Source organism: Agelaius tricolor, unplaced genomic scaffold (genome assembly GCF_023055355.1).
Source record: "Agelaius tricolor isolate 1412-34295 unplaced genomic scaffold, bAgeTri1.0.p SCAF_3, whole genome shotgun sequence".
NCBI classification, from domain to species: domain Eukaryota; kingdom Metazoa; phylum Chordata; class Aves; order Passeriformes; family Icteridae; genus Agelaius; species Agelaius tricolor.
The window spans coordinates 57,534,307-57,547,509 of record NW_027269263.1 but is presented as its reverse complement, the minus strand read 5'-3'; the positions used below and the strand labels follow the sequence as shown (position 1 = coordinate 57,547,509).

The following is a 13,203-nucleotide window of genomic DNA, read 5'->3' as shown; positions in this document are numbered from 1 at the left end:
ACCAGCTCTTCTTTATTTTGTCTCATAAATCAGAACTCCAAGACTCACACAAACATTAAAGTGAAATGTCTCAAGCCAGAACAAATCCTTGCTGATCACACTGATTCTTTCCTTCTTGTTCCACTAATTTGATTTTTTAGATCTATATTCTTACTTACTGAGGCTTCTTATCGATTATATGAAGAAGTTTCATGGCTCTGAATGCAATTTTAGCAGAACTGAGTGGAGATGACTCTTTTTCCCTTTACTTTATAACCCTTGCCAAGCACTTTTTAAGAGGAAGAATACTCCCAGAGTCAGCTCTGACTTTGGGATGGTGGCCCAAGCTTTACAAGCTCAGTAAAATCTTTCCAACCCTTGTTCTCCCCCTGAGCTCTGAGGCAGACACACCAGCAATGAGCCCAGTACATCCATAGGGCAGACCAGGCCACAAACTGGGAGAGGAGGCACATACCCAAACATGTGTGGGAACACACCCCAAACATGCAGTCACCCTCAGGGTGACTTCCCTGACAGCCTAAGTGTGTCAAGAAATGCACAGAATACCTCATGCACCTATTGAAATGATGAAAAAGTCACCAAATTCCTGAAAACCTGATGATACTTCAATGCTGAAAGAAATTGAATTTATTCTGGAAATGCTGACTATTCATTGGAACAATAAAGAACTAAATCAGAAAATGAAACATCATCTTCAGCTGTTCAGAAAGGTCTGGAAAATTGTTTACAGAGGCAAGCAAATAGGAAATTAAATAGGGACAGAAGAGAATGGAATATTAAGAGACCTTGAGACTTTTGCTAATGGTATGGTATATCTGTATGACTCCTCAAGTGCAAAATGTTGTCATTGTCAGATTTGAATCAGAGTTCAAAAAAGGTGCCAAGTACTCTTAGATACCAGAGAAAGTGAATTAAGGCAGGAAATAAAGTCATCAGAGATAAGAGGGATGCTACAGAGAAATAAAGGTTTACAGAAACAGGGGAACAGAGATCTGCAGAACCAGGGAAACAAGATCAGATTTCTCACTTCCAGCTCAGCACTAGGTCTGAGTATACATTCTAAAAAAAAGGATAAAGCAGTAGATAAGAGACACAGATAAACCCTTCTAAACCTTTCCCCCTCCGTGTTCCCTGCCTGCTATACATACAAAAGTAAATAAACAACATGTTTGTTTTCAGATTGAACAGCCATTAGTCATAATTCCCAAAGAGAAATTTACTTGCAAGTGCCAAGCACAGCTGGGACTGTATTAACACAGTTGGACAGCAAGGGAAACTGTGTTCCAGAGAGATCAAGGGCCAAGAGAGGTTGGGCCATGACATTTTATCCTGAGAAATTAAGAAAACCAAGCAGCAACCTAACAGCAAACTTCTAATACTTTTGATGGAGCTTCCCTCCCCTCTGTGACACTGTCCATGCACCAAATATTTCAGAAAACATTGCTTTACTCTTTGGATAAACCCAGCAAGCATATGGATCTTCATTTTACATCAGTGTTACTATTAGATCACCTGCTACTCACAACTCTATTCTGGACATTCACTCTTTCACAGGCACCAAACTCATCCCTTCATTACAAACATGTATTCACACAAATAATCTGGTTTTCTTCATAGTCCACTTCTCATTTCTTCACTACATTCACTCACCCATTCTTCACACATGTTGTGCTAGTCCTGTTCATTCTAGACTAGTCCAACTCAGAATCAGTATAATTTCTTGAATATTTCTGGAAATTCTCTCCCAGTAAGCAAATCCACATATAACCAAGGCACATCCACAACACACATAAGACCCAATGCTACCATCAGGCATGAAACAGATTCCAAACAGGGAACAATTAAATAATCTGTAGCTCCCGAGTTTGAAAAATTGATAAATTAAAAGGGCAAAGGGCTGTACAAAAGAGATCTATCAAACCATTCTGCAGCAGTGAAACAGATGCTCATTGTCTCATCCAATACAAGAACTGCAGGGCACTAAATGAAGCTGTAGGGGTCAGGTTAAAAAAGTAAGGAGGTGGCAGCTCTTACGTAGTTAATCTGTGGAACGCTCTGCCCAGCGTGTTGCAGTGTCAGAAGTTTATTCTGGAGGAGACAGGAGAAGTTCAAAGGAATAGGGGTCAGCTGAGGACTCCCAAACACAGAAGACTCATGAATTTGGCTCATGAAATCCCCACACCACAAGAGGCTGGACTTTTGGTTTCCATTAGATAATGAACCTCACAGACCTCTGGCCAGACTGTACAGCTGGGTTTGACAATACATAAGACATAAGTTTCTTACTACAGTGAAAGAACATTTTTTACAGCATGACTGACACAAAAAGTGGATTTTTAATCTGCAAGATATTCAATTAATATATAAAATTAATCCAGTAAATGTGCAAGGATAATTGGACTAATGCCTACACTGTATTTTTTATAGAGTTCTCATTTTCACTGGAGGTAGAAAATATAGAATGGGAAAATATTACCTAAACATATAAATCCTCATAATTTTTTTGGAAATTGATGCAAAAGGAGAGAAAAATGGTCAAAAGATATATGAGGACAAATGGTTAAAAAGCATGAGGACAAATGGTTAAAAAGCTGTTCTGAAGAACTCATTTCTGGACTGCTTGGAAATTGCAATAAATTCTGTATTTAATAATTATTTCAGGAAATTTCATGTTTCTTAGTTATCTCATAGCAAATAATTTTTTCCAGATGCTTTCCATGTTTCTTTCCCACTCCCAGTTTGTTTCATTCTCAAGTTTCTTTTTCTCTTAGAGCAAACACTTGGCTCTAAAAAACCAAAAAATATGAAGAAAGAATTGCCAGCAAAACCTGCTCCATGCAGTGTGTACAGTGTTACTGATTTCCTTGCAGAATAATAATCTTAACTGCTGAGATGCTGACATTGTGTGCTTCTGTTTATATACACACCAATGACACTACAGCTGGATTGAAGATGGGTAAAACTAGCAAGTCCCCCACAAAATAAAAATCTGATTTCATCTGCCTAGGTACATTATTTTTACAAATGCAATACTTCTGCTTGTAATTTTACTATAAAGTATGCAGATAATTGAAATGTATACAATACCAAGCTAATTCTGGACTGTTGTCTTTATATAAAAATGTTAAGATTTCACTCCTTCCATAGCAAATTTATCATTTTTCTAATATTAAAATTTACAAGTACTTCCCTTTGAATACCTGAATAGAAAAACTTGAACACACTGTGCTAGTGATGTTAAAAATAGTATTGGGTCTATTTATGACATTGTTCCATAAAATCCAAGCCAACAGGTCTCTGAGACACTTTAAACATTTCTATTGAAGGTGTTCTAGGCTAGATTTTCTCATGTTAATTTTCCCCACCTAAATATTATTCATCCAATGCAGTAAATTTTAAACAGCATTTTAAAGAACCCCATCCATGTTCTAAATTTAAAACTATCTACAAATCTGACCATGGTAAATTTATTCATCACTGACATGTTGCTGTGACTGGGGAAAGTTTGTGGCAATTCGTTAACAACAGCCATCAAGAAATGTGTCCATGTAAAACGTACAGGAGATTGATTTTTATTCTATTGCTCATCTTTTTACATTATCGATGATCAAATGAGCAGCATTTGACCAATTTCACCTACCATTCTATCTTCAGCCGGTTTTCATGCACTCTTCCTTTAATAGCATTGTATTCACTTCGGCAGCTGAAAAGTTGTTGCCTTATTTGGGAGCCTTCACTGGGAGCTTCTTCAGAGAGCTCTTCTGCTTTTTCCAGTGCACTTTGTTGTTCCAGTTCTGCACTCAGGCGTTCAGCTTCCTGCAACAGCTGGCTCTCAGATTCCTGTAAACTGCATTCAATAGACTAGTTTAGAACTGGCCAATGTGAAGCACAAGCTTTGTATTTATACTTCTTTACATACCTATAATATTTAATAGAAGGTTTTCAAGATGAGATGGAATTAAGATCTGTATAATCTTGCCTGATCTCCTAGTTGACCCTGCCTTGGGCAGGAGGTTGGACCTCCTGAATTCTGTTCAAATCCAAATCATCCTAGGATGCCATGAGAGCAGTGGAATCTGGTCTCAGAGGGGTTTTTCTGCATACCTACAGTTGGAGTGAGATTTATCTAATTTTAACCAGATGACAGACTGGTTCTTAGTCAAATTTATTTGTCTAACACTTCCTGGACAAAAATGAAGAGAGAGGGAATCCATTTTATCCTAAGAAGTGCCAAAGGCTAGATCTGATTAAGTGTGGGGACCTATAATAGTGAAGTATCCACCAGGACAAGGCCCAGTCTGGACTATATGGCAACTTTAGGTTCTTAATAAACACTGGTACATCTACCCAGTGATGAATTATATCTTGCTACTGCTGTAGTGCCACCAAGACCTGAAATAACTCAGGTAACGATGCAAAAGCTGAAAATATATTTGTGGACATCTGTGGAAGCTTATAAGGCCTGTAGATTAATGATCTGCTTTGTATCACCAGACTAGCTCCACAGAACCATCAAACTAACTCCTGTCAGTGTCTGGAGACTGGTGATTCATAATATACTTAAAAACTTGTGTGGTGATTGCTGAAAAACAGCTAAAGGCTGTTAGTAAAATACATTGATTATTATGGAAAACTCTTAAAGGGAATAACAGTATGAAAATTCATATACAATGCATTACACATAAACCTATGCTTTCTGCTACAGAAATATTGTGTATGCCTCCTCAATATTACTATTGAGGAATAATAACATAATGGTCTACTAAAATTAGTCACAAATTATGTAGAAGAATGAATTAAGAACTCTATCACTTGTGTTTTGCTTATTAAAAATATAGTGCAATATTTTTTGTAAACAAATGAACTTAGTATTTCCCATATTGAGAAACTCTAGACATAAATTTTGGCTCAAATTTGACATTTATGGCTTAAACAGAAAGAGAAATTACATATCACACCAAAGAATAGGGGTGAGATGGTAAAATGATGATAAAAATATAAAATATGAAACTGACGATACTGCACAAATACAGTTGAAATAATATAGCAGAAAAAGTTTTGATTCAAGCAACGTTACTCCCTAGATAAGAACTTCCTGTTTCTAAACTAGAAAATAATAAAACCACAGAATTCAAGAGAAACCAGTGTGCCTTCATCATGAACAAATAATTTCATGTGTTTACACATATATGTTAAGCAAAAAATAAGCAGACTTATTGACACTGGATTCTATATGGTATTTAAATATTCTTTAAATCTAACAGAATGTATGCAGTTTTGGGAGAAAATATAATTGGTTGTAGTACTATACAATTTAAAACACAATTCTTTCACAACATACACGCTTTACATACAGTTACATAAACATGTAAGTGAATTCATAAAAACAAAATTTTGAGTATTAATTCTTTCGATATAATAAAAAAAAGAAAAACAGAAACAAGAATTAAGTGTTGAATCTAGATTTTGCTCTCTACAGATGCCAACAGTATTTTTTCATGTGTTGATTTGAATTTAATTAAAGACAATGAAGAGGTAACTGCACATCTACACAATATACACATACAGAATCCCATGACTGCAAAAGTAAGTTTGTGCAGTCTGATGTGGCAGCTTTTGAATTTGTGAAATAATTAGTAATTTAGCAGAGGCTTAAGAAAACAAGATTCCCAATCTGCTGATGAATCCTCTTTATTATCTGTCTATTTTCCAGTTTGGGTTAACAGAATATTCATACTAGGTTCCTAAATTGAGATAATATAAATAAAATCTACAATTAGGCCACATATTTGAGTGACTAAAAAGGTTTTCAAGGGCCAAATACAAGATCAGATACTTCAACTTTAGATGCAGCCTTACTACAAAATAGATGGGTGAGACAGCACCACAATGGGATGACAGCCTCCTCTCAGCAAACATAAATTCAAAACCACTTAAGACTTTAAAGACAGGTATCATAGATGTTATCTGCCAGGTGACATCTTTCAGCTTTTAGAAATGCCAAATTGTGCCAAACTGAAAGCAAGAAATAAATTTGCCACTAAACAGAGGACTGCACTTATCACTTATAGCTCTGTGTGCATTGGCAACAGCCTTGGAAATTACCTGCACACAGAATAATTGCATTCATGATAATAGACAAATTTGTACTGTGTGTCAGAGAGATCAGCTGCAATAGTTTGGCACAGCTGTCAAAGGGAACTGTGCTGCTTAAGATATATAAGGTTTTCTCCTTGAGATTTTTATATGCTAATAAAGGAAAGAAAAAACCACATAGAGCTTGAAAACCTCATCCTGTGTCATTTGTCTTACCATGGCATTGCAACAACACTAGGACAGGTGGGCATTAATTAGGAAAGGGATTGAATTTAACTGTAATATGTGAAAAAATAAGTTATTGATCCACAGAACTGTACAGCACATGTTAGGATGAAGAACTAACAATTAAAAAGCAGTATTGATCCTGTGAAGGGTTCTATGCAGGAAGAGAATACACACACATACTGCACTTACCACCAGGACAATCCTTACAGCTGATGGAGAAAACCAGACCCTTGCAGGTGTCTGAATAAGGAGGTGGTGTGTGGTCCCTATTTCTTTTTATAGAGTATTAAGGGACCCTTGGAACCTTGTTCAGATAAGCATGTCTGCTGATGTTAACATATGGACAACTGAATCCTAATTTTGATGCCTGAATCCCACTTTTGATATCCTTAAAATATACTGGAGATCATAGTCTATTTTTGGTCGTTGATTTCCCTTGCTTTCTTTTAGCACTAGGAGAAATCTATTGTGAGAATTAGTGCTTGCTCACACATTGGTGCTCTGCTGTGACACACAACTACATCCAATACAGAATGGGGCATCATGATCTCTGATCCACTTTCTCACAGAAGCATGGCCATTTCATACTCCTGTAAGAATGATGGAAAGAATGAGAGATGTAATCTGCCATCTAACATTTTCATGCTTTTGGTACCTTCTGTTAAGGGTGGTTTTAAGTGTGACAGGAAGGACAGCTGAGTGCTGTTTACACTCAGGCCCTATTCCACTTGTTATACTCACAAAGGGATTGCCTTTACATAATGAACCATAAAAAAGAATACTGTATAAATACATAAAAGCACATAGGAATATGTTTGCATTTTTCCAATGAAAGACTGTTTATAAACTAACACTGGCTGAAAATCAACTAATTAGCAGCTACTGGTTTCTGCTTCAGCTCAGTGAACACCAGTGTGGTAGAAACTCTCTCTCTATTGATTAATCCAAACACCACAAAATATGTTCAGATCTGAGCAGTTAGGAAAGTCTTCTTGTATTTTCTAGGAACCTGAACAACACTGAAGTGCTGTTTTTAACTCTGCTTCTCAGAAAGATTTGCTATCTATTTCAGTAATCTGAAATAAAGTCACGTGATGCTTCACAGAGTCAGAACCATATGCAAACTCTCCATTTTATTAAGACAAAACCATAAGACTCAGCTATCCTCAAGAAAAACCATTAAGTATTTTGAGAACCCTTTTTCAAATTTACTTTACTTTGCACTTGTTGCTATTCAGACTGCCAGGAGGCACAGCAAATCCCAGCATCATCCAAATAAGGGGCTATAACCTGAATTAGTTTTAGGATACTTAAACTAGGCTTTAGCTTTAATGACAGAATTGCCATAAAGTTTTTAATTTGGACTGTCAGTGAAAGTGGGATAAAATATTGTCAATACAGTGGATATTATGGCATGCATTACAAGAATGTAACAGGAATATCATGATGCTGATTTTACTGATAATTACAGGTATGCTGTCTGTTACAATCTGTACATCCATTCCCAATATTATTATGTTTGTATTAGAAACAAGGATGTGTTTCAAACAAGTATTTAAGTATCCCAAATTAACTTGAAAGTTCCTATTAAATAATAGTGGTTTTCAACTTTGTGTTCTGGTTTCCTGTTTATGAACTATAACTCTAAGAAAGCCCTAAATGATTATTAGGCTTCAGCACGAGCAGAAAGTACTTGAAAAACAAATTCTTTATCTACTGAAAGTCTAAAAAGGAATATTATACCTTATCACAGCATCATGCAGCAGGGTGTACTGTTCCTTCAGCTCAGCTACTCTGGTGTCTGTGATTTTTCCAGCAGAAAATAGCTATGGAAGGCAAACAGACAGTTATGAAATTTCCTAAGCACTAATACTTTCATTCTGCTGCAACTTTTTATAACTGTAATTGGCAGCCTTTCAGTTTATACAGACTTTGGTAACATAACAAAAATTAATACACCACCAAATCAAATAAACAGACAAAAAATGCTTATTTTCATAAAAATTCAAGACATAAACATAAGAACATAAAGAATGTTTCTATCACAACTGCAGGGCTACCTTCACTGTACCATTTCTTCTCTGACTTTCTGTCTGTATTAATATTTCATGGTAATTCTGTCTTGACTTTGAACTCAGGCTCTAAGTAACTTTTCATTGCTTAACTGGTTCAGTTTTGGTATAAACTCACTGGCCCACATAGGCAAAACTGAGGTTTAAAGTGTCTCTGCTGACAATAGGGTTGTAAAAAAATATAGGAGCTAGGCTAAAGCTGGATTATCCCCAGGCAACAGAACACATTGCCTTACATGCCTGTGCAGATCTTCAGCAAACACCAAGATCAAACAGGTCTTAAATACCTCCAGAGATAGTGAATCAAACTCCTCTTTGAGCAGTCTGTACCAACACTTGACCACACTTTCAGTGAAAAAATGTTTCCTAATACCCAATTTAAACCCCCCTGGTGCAACTTGAGGCCATTTCCTTCTGCCCTATCATTTGTTACCTGGGAGAAGACACTGATCTCATGGCTACACCTCCTTTCAGGTAATGTAGAGAACAGTAAGTTCTGCTCTGAGGCCCCTTTCCTCCAGGCTGAACACCCCCAGCTCCCTCAGCCACTCCTCATCAGACTTGTGCTCCAGACCCTTCCCCAGCTCTGCTGCCCTTCTCTGGACTCACTCCAGCCCCTCAATGCCCTTCTTGTAGTGAGGGGCTCAGAATTGAGCATGGGATTTGAGCTGTGGCCTCACCAGTGCTGAGTGCAGCAGGACAATCATTGCCCTGGTCCTGCTGGCCACACTATTCCTGGGTGATATTGCTTTAGAAAACCTTTCTCCCCCTCCTTTGGTCACAAGTAAGGAGAACCAGTCTAAATCCAATTAAAAAATGTAAGCTGATCCACCTCTATAAAAGTCCCTGGCTACCCTGGTGGGGCAGCAAGTCAAACCTGCAGCTTCTATGGGACCCTGCCAAGAAATGTGATTATGCAGATCTCCTGAAATAAGAAGTGAAATTACTGCAGCACCAAGAAAATACTACCAGTTATAATTCAATCTTTAGAATATTCAGAGGAAACCATTTAGAACTAATCCTCTGGCTAAGAAGCAGAATATATGTCAATATGTCAAAGGAAGTATATATGTTCTTGATGATTGTTCAAGTTTTTTTGAAGATTTGTCTCAAAATATTTCATCGTAGCAAAGACAATCTTTGCTCCCTGAGACCCCAAGAATAGAAGGTCTGCCTTTCATTTGTTTGCATGAAATTAAAGATAAGCAGCTCTCAAATATTTATTTTGGCATTCTGTATGATCAAAGATACTGTTCACTCAAGTTCAAAATACTATCTAGGTCTTCTGTGAGAAAGAAAATATTTCCCTTTCTCAACCCATTTATTTCTTAGCCTCACACATAGATATAGCTGCCCGGTTTGTGTGGTATGTCACTAATGTGCTCTCTCCACACTCCTCTGATCTGTACCTGTGAATTACAGGTTGTTTTACTGCTTAGGTTCTCACTGCAGATCTACACCATGTTTGACAATGCTTCCACAGAAATAAACTTGCTTGTCCTGGAGGCTGTGTCTTCTTCTTTATGTTCATAAACTTCTTACAGATTTCACACCTAATTTCTCAGTTCAGTTCAGAGCTAAGAGCTCTATTTCAAGAAGGTTGGTCCTATGCAGTGTGTAGCATAGAGGACTACACAGGACAGGCTGCATGGATGGCATACCAGCATGTCAAAGGCAGTGGTCTCACTTTCCTGGAAAGTTTCATTACCAGATAGTTCCCATTACCACAGTGATTTTGGGAGAGCCATCAAAGAGACAGCACTGGGCTACCCTGGTCCCAGGATTTGTTATTAAAGGCTGGTATACCATTTTCTCCAAGATTCTTGGGAGGGCAGAAGGGAAAGAGGCAACTGTTTGAGGGGAAGAAATAGTTGTGGAAGAAGGCAGCAAACGTGATACTACTCTAGAAAAATTGAATTCATTGTGATGATAAAACCAGACAAGAGATGATGCCCCTGATGTAAAGATATGTAATTCTTTCAAGGTGGCATGTCTCACATTAATGCTAAAATAACCAACAGTATTTATGCACTCACAGTTCATTTTATTGCTTGGAAGCTCTCACATTGTTGGGGGAGGTGAAATGTAGGTCTCCTCAGTGTAACTATTTACATTGCTACACTGAAAGGTAAAAGAGTGAGTGAGAAGATGGAGAAGTGAGAAAAAAAAAGGGCTTCTAAATGGCAATTGAGGATCACTTTTTTTTTTAGTCCTGTGTTAACCATAATGCCCTTGTAAGAACTGAGGTAATTTTATTATACTGGTGATCTCAGATCTGGAGTCTGGAATATAGTTGGATAAATATTCTTGACTTGTTGAGTCTTCCAGTCCCATTCCATGTCAGCTGTACTTAACTGTATATTGCTTTTCTTTCTCATTTTATAATGTACTGAGACACCATACATTTTTAAACACACTCAACATTGATAAATCATCTGGATAAACCAGAATAAATTTTCCTTATCTAAATGCAGAATTACTGGAAAGCTGGATGAAGATTTGTCTTTTAACAAATGGTTGCCTGGCAACTTTCTGCTTTCCATTTCCCCATACTCCCATAAATGCAATTACATGGAATTATGTGTCTTATTACTGGATTTACTTGAATCTTTTTCTTTTAATGCAAAATTCCTGTTATGTTTATTTTACCATATTAAGTTACCCTTAAACTGCCCTTGTGATTTTCTAACTGTTACAATTTTTTATATTGCTACGTGATTTGAAGTCTGGCTTTTCTACCAGAAAAACAAAACAAAACAAAATCTAACAAATCAAAACCAAACCCAAATCCAAGTTCCAAAGCAATTTTTTTTTCCCTTCAATCAGTGAAAAGTCCCAAAGTGCTGGACAATTCTATCCTATTACAAAAAAATGTGGAGGAAAATTTTGCAGAAAAGGTGAAAGGCAAGGACATCTCCCTAATATTTTTCTAGCAGAAAAAGGTAGATATTCTGTTTCTGAGCAGGACTCATTTAAATATAGGAGTCCATAAGAAAAGAAGAACATACTTATGCTCAGATAGCTGTTATGTACAAATGAAAAACTTTTCTCTCTACAAGTTCATACTCACTTGCTACCAACAGTTCCCCACCAGACCTGTCTTCAAAATCTCTTGATGAAAATTCCAAGAAAAAGTGAGCACTATGTGAGGTTATGCACTATCTGAGGTACCTCTTTTATATCCTTCCAGCTTGACTTCAGGCACACGAGCCCCTGGATCTAAGACCACAGTAGTTTCTCCAAGCATGGAAGGTGGATAGAAATGTTTGTAAGAAAGAGAATATGTCAGAATAGGAATGGGAATTAAAACCACAGAAGGGAGAGGACCCACCTGATAAATGAGGTACTCATCCATGAGAGCAAAACTAGTGAAATCTGGCCCTAACTTGATCAACACCCCCTCACTCTGCATTAACTGCAGTGGGCATTCTCCATTTTATCAGATTATATTCAATTCTTTCTGACAGTCAGCTCAAAACAATGCAGCAAGGAACTCGTCTGAAATTCCAAAACAAGTTTTCTCTAACTCAAATAAGAACTCTAGGCACATTTTCCATTTCAAATTTCGAGGCTCTTAAAGTTCTTTTGGGACTCTCCAGAAATGAATAAAATTCAGCCAAATATTAAACATAAATAGATGCTGGAATCTGAATATTGGTCTAACTCTTCACAGTTTTTTGATAAATAAAGCACACAAAAAAAGCACAGAAGATAAACAAAGTCACCACGAAGAAATTGCCACTTAACATCACTTACCCACAATCATTATTAAAGTGAAGCACTTGAGGCTTCTTAGGAAATACTCAATTTCAGCCTAGGATCTCTGCATTTTGGAGAAATGATGTAGCTAACACGTGTTTCAAATTAAGCTTGCAGTTACTGCCAAACAACTAAAATGTATCCTAAGTTCAAATGGAATAATAACACTTTTCCTTCCTTCATGCTAAATTGTAGGTTTTGTAACTGTAACAAGAGATTGTGACTACACTTAGTGTAATTTTAACACAGAATTTCCAACAGTTTATATTCACTGACTATTTCAAATATCTGAAATATTTCATCAAACAACTCTTTTGCCTCCTAATAGAAGACTAGAGAAAAATATCAAGGGATTAATATATTTTATAGTTTGTGTACACTCAGGATTTCAGTATAGTATTAGCCCCTTGGCATATGGCTCTTCTGCCCAGTCTGTTCTGTCAGGTTTGGAATTTTCCTTCTGTGCTGTTTATTTGAAGATCTTTTCTTACCTCTTTCATATACTATTTAAAGGTTAAACATTAAGCAAAGAGAAAGGGTAAGTTCTCCTCTTTAAACAGAGAGCTCTGCCTCCTCTGTCAAAATCCTCATGAAGCCACACAGTTTGGACACAGCACACGGCTCAGGTGTGCCCTGTTTGGGGGAGGAGGCAACACCACCTTCCCAGGGATTGTTTCAACATTGGAGCAGGGCAACAGGTACAAGCACACTGAACCCATGCTATGACTCCTGCATTTCTGTCCATATTGCTGGATACCAGTCTCCACAGAATCACAGGGCTAGGGATATCTGCAGGTGTTGGGCTTGCCTGTGCCTGGTACACCCAAATTATCTGGGCAAAATCTTGGACCCATGACAACGCACTAAGGGAACTGAAGATTCCTCCTTAAGTTTAGCCCACTGCTCAGAGCAAGTTCAAAACTTCTCACTAATTCTAAAGATCATGTCCTGGCTACTTCAAGATGAAGCATCCAAAAATAAAGGAAAAACAGTTAAAAGGTTGTGTTTGGAACCTCTCTGGCAATCTTTAAAAATCCCAAACACAACA

The 13,203-nt window shown here is 37.2% G+C and overlaps 1 protein-coding gene across 2 annotated transcripts in view; it reads right to left on the bottom strand.

Annotated features, from left to right (window-relative positions):
* CCDC146 (coiled-coil domain containing 146) overlaps window positions 1-13,203 on the bottom strand; it is a 65,642-nt gene that overhangs the window by 27,657 nt on the left and 24,782 nt on the right. For both annotated transcript variants that reach the window (XM_071423980.1, XM_071423979.1), the window contains exons 3-4: window positions 8,068-8,150; window positions 3,641-3,847 (exon numbers count right to left, since the gene is read on the bottom strand). In XM_071423980.1, coding sequence (XP_071280081.1) covers window positions 3,641-3,847; window positions 8,068-8,150 — 290 coding nt within the window. The remainder of the gene's footprint in view (window positions 1-3,640; window positions 3,848-8,067; window positions 8,151-13,203) is intronic.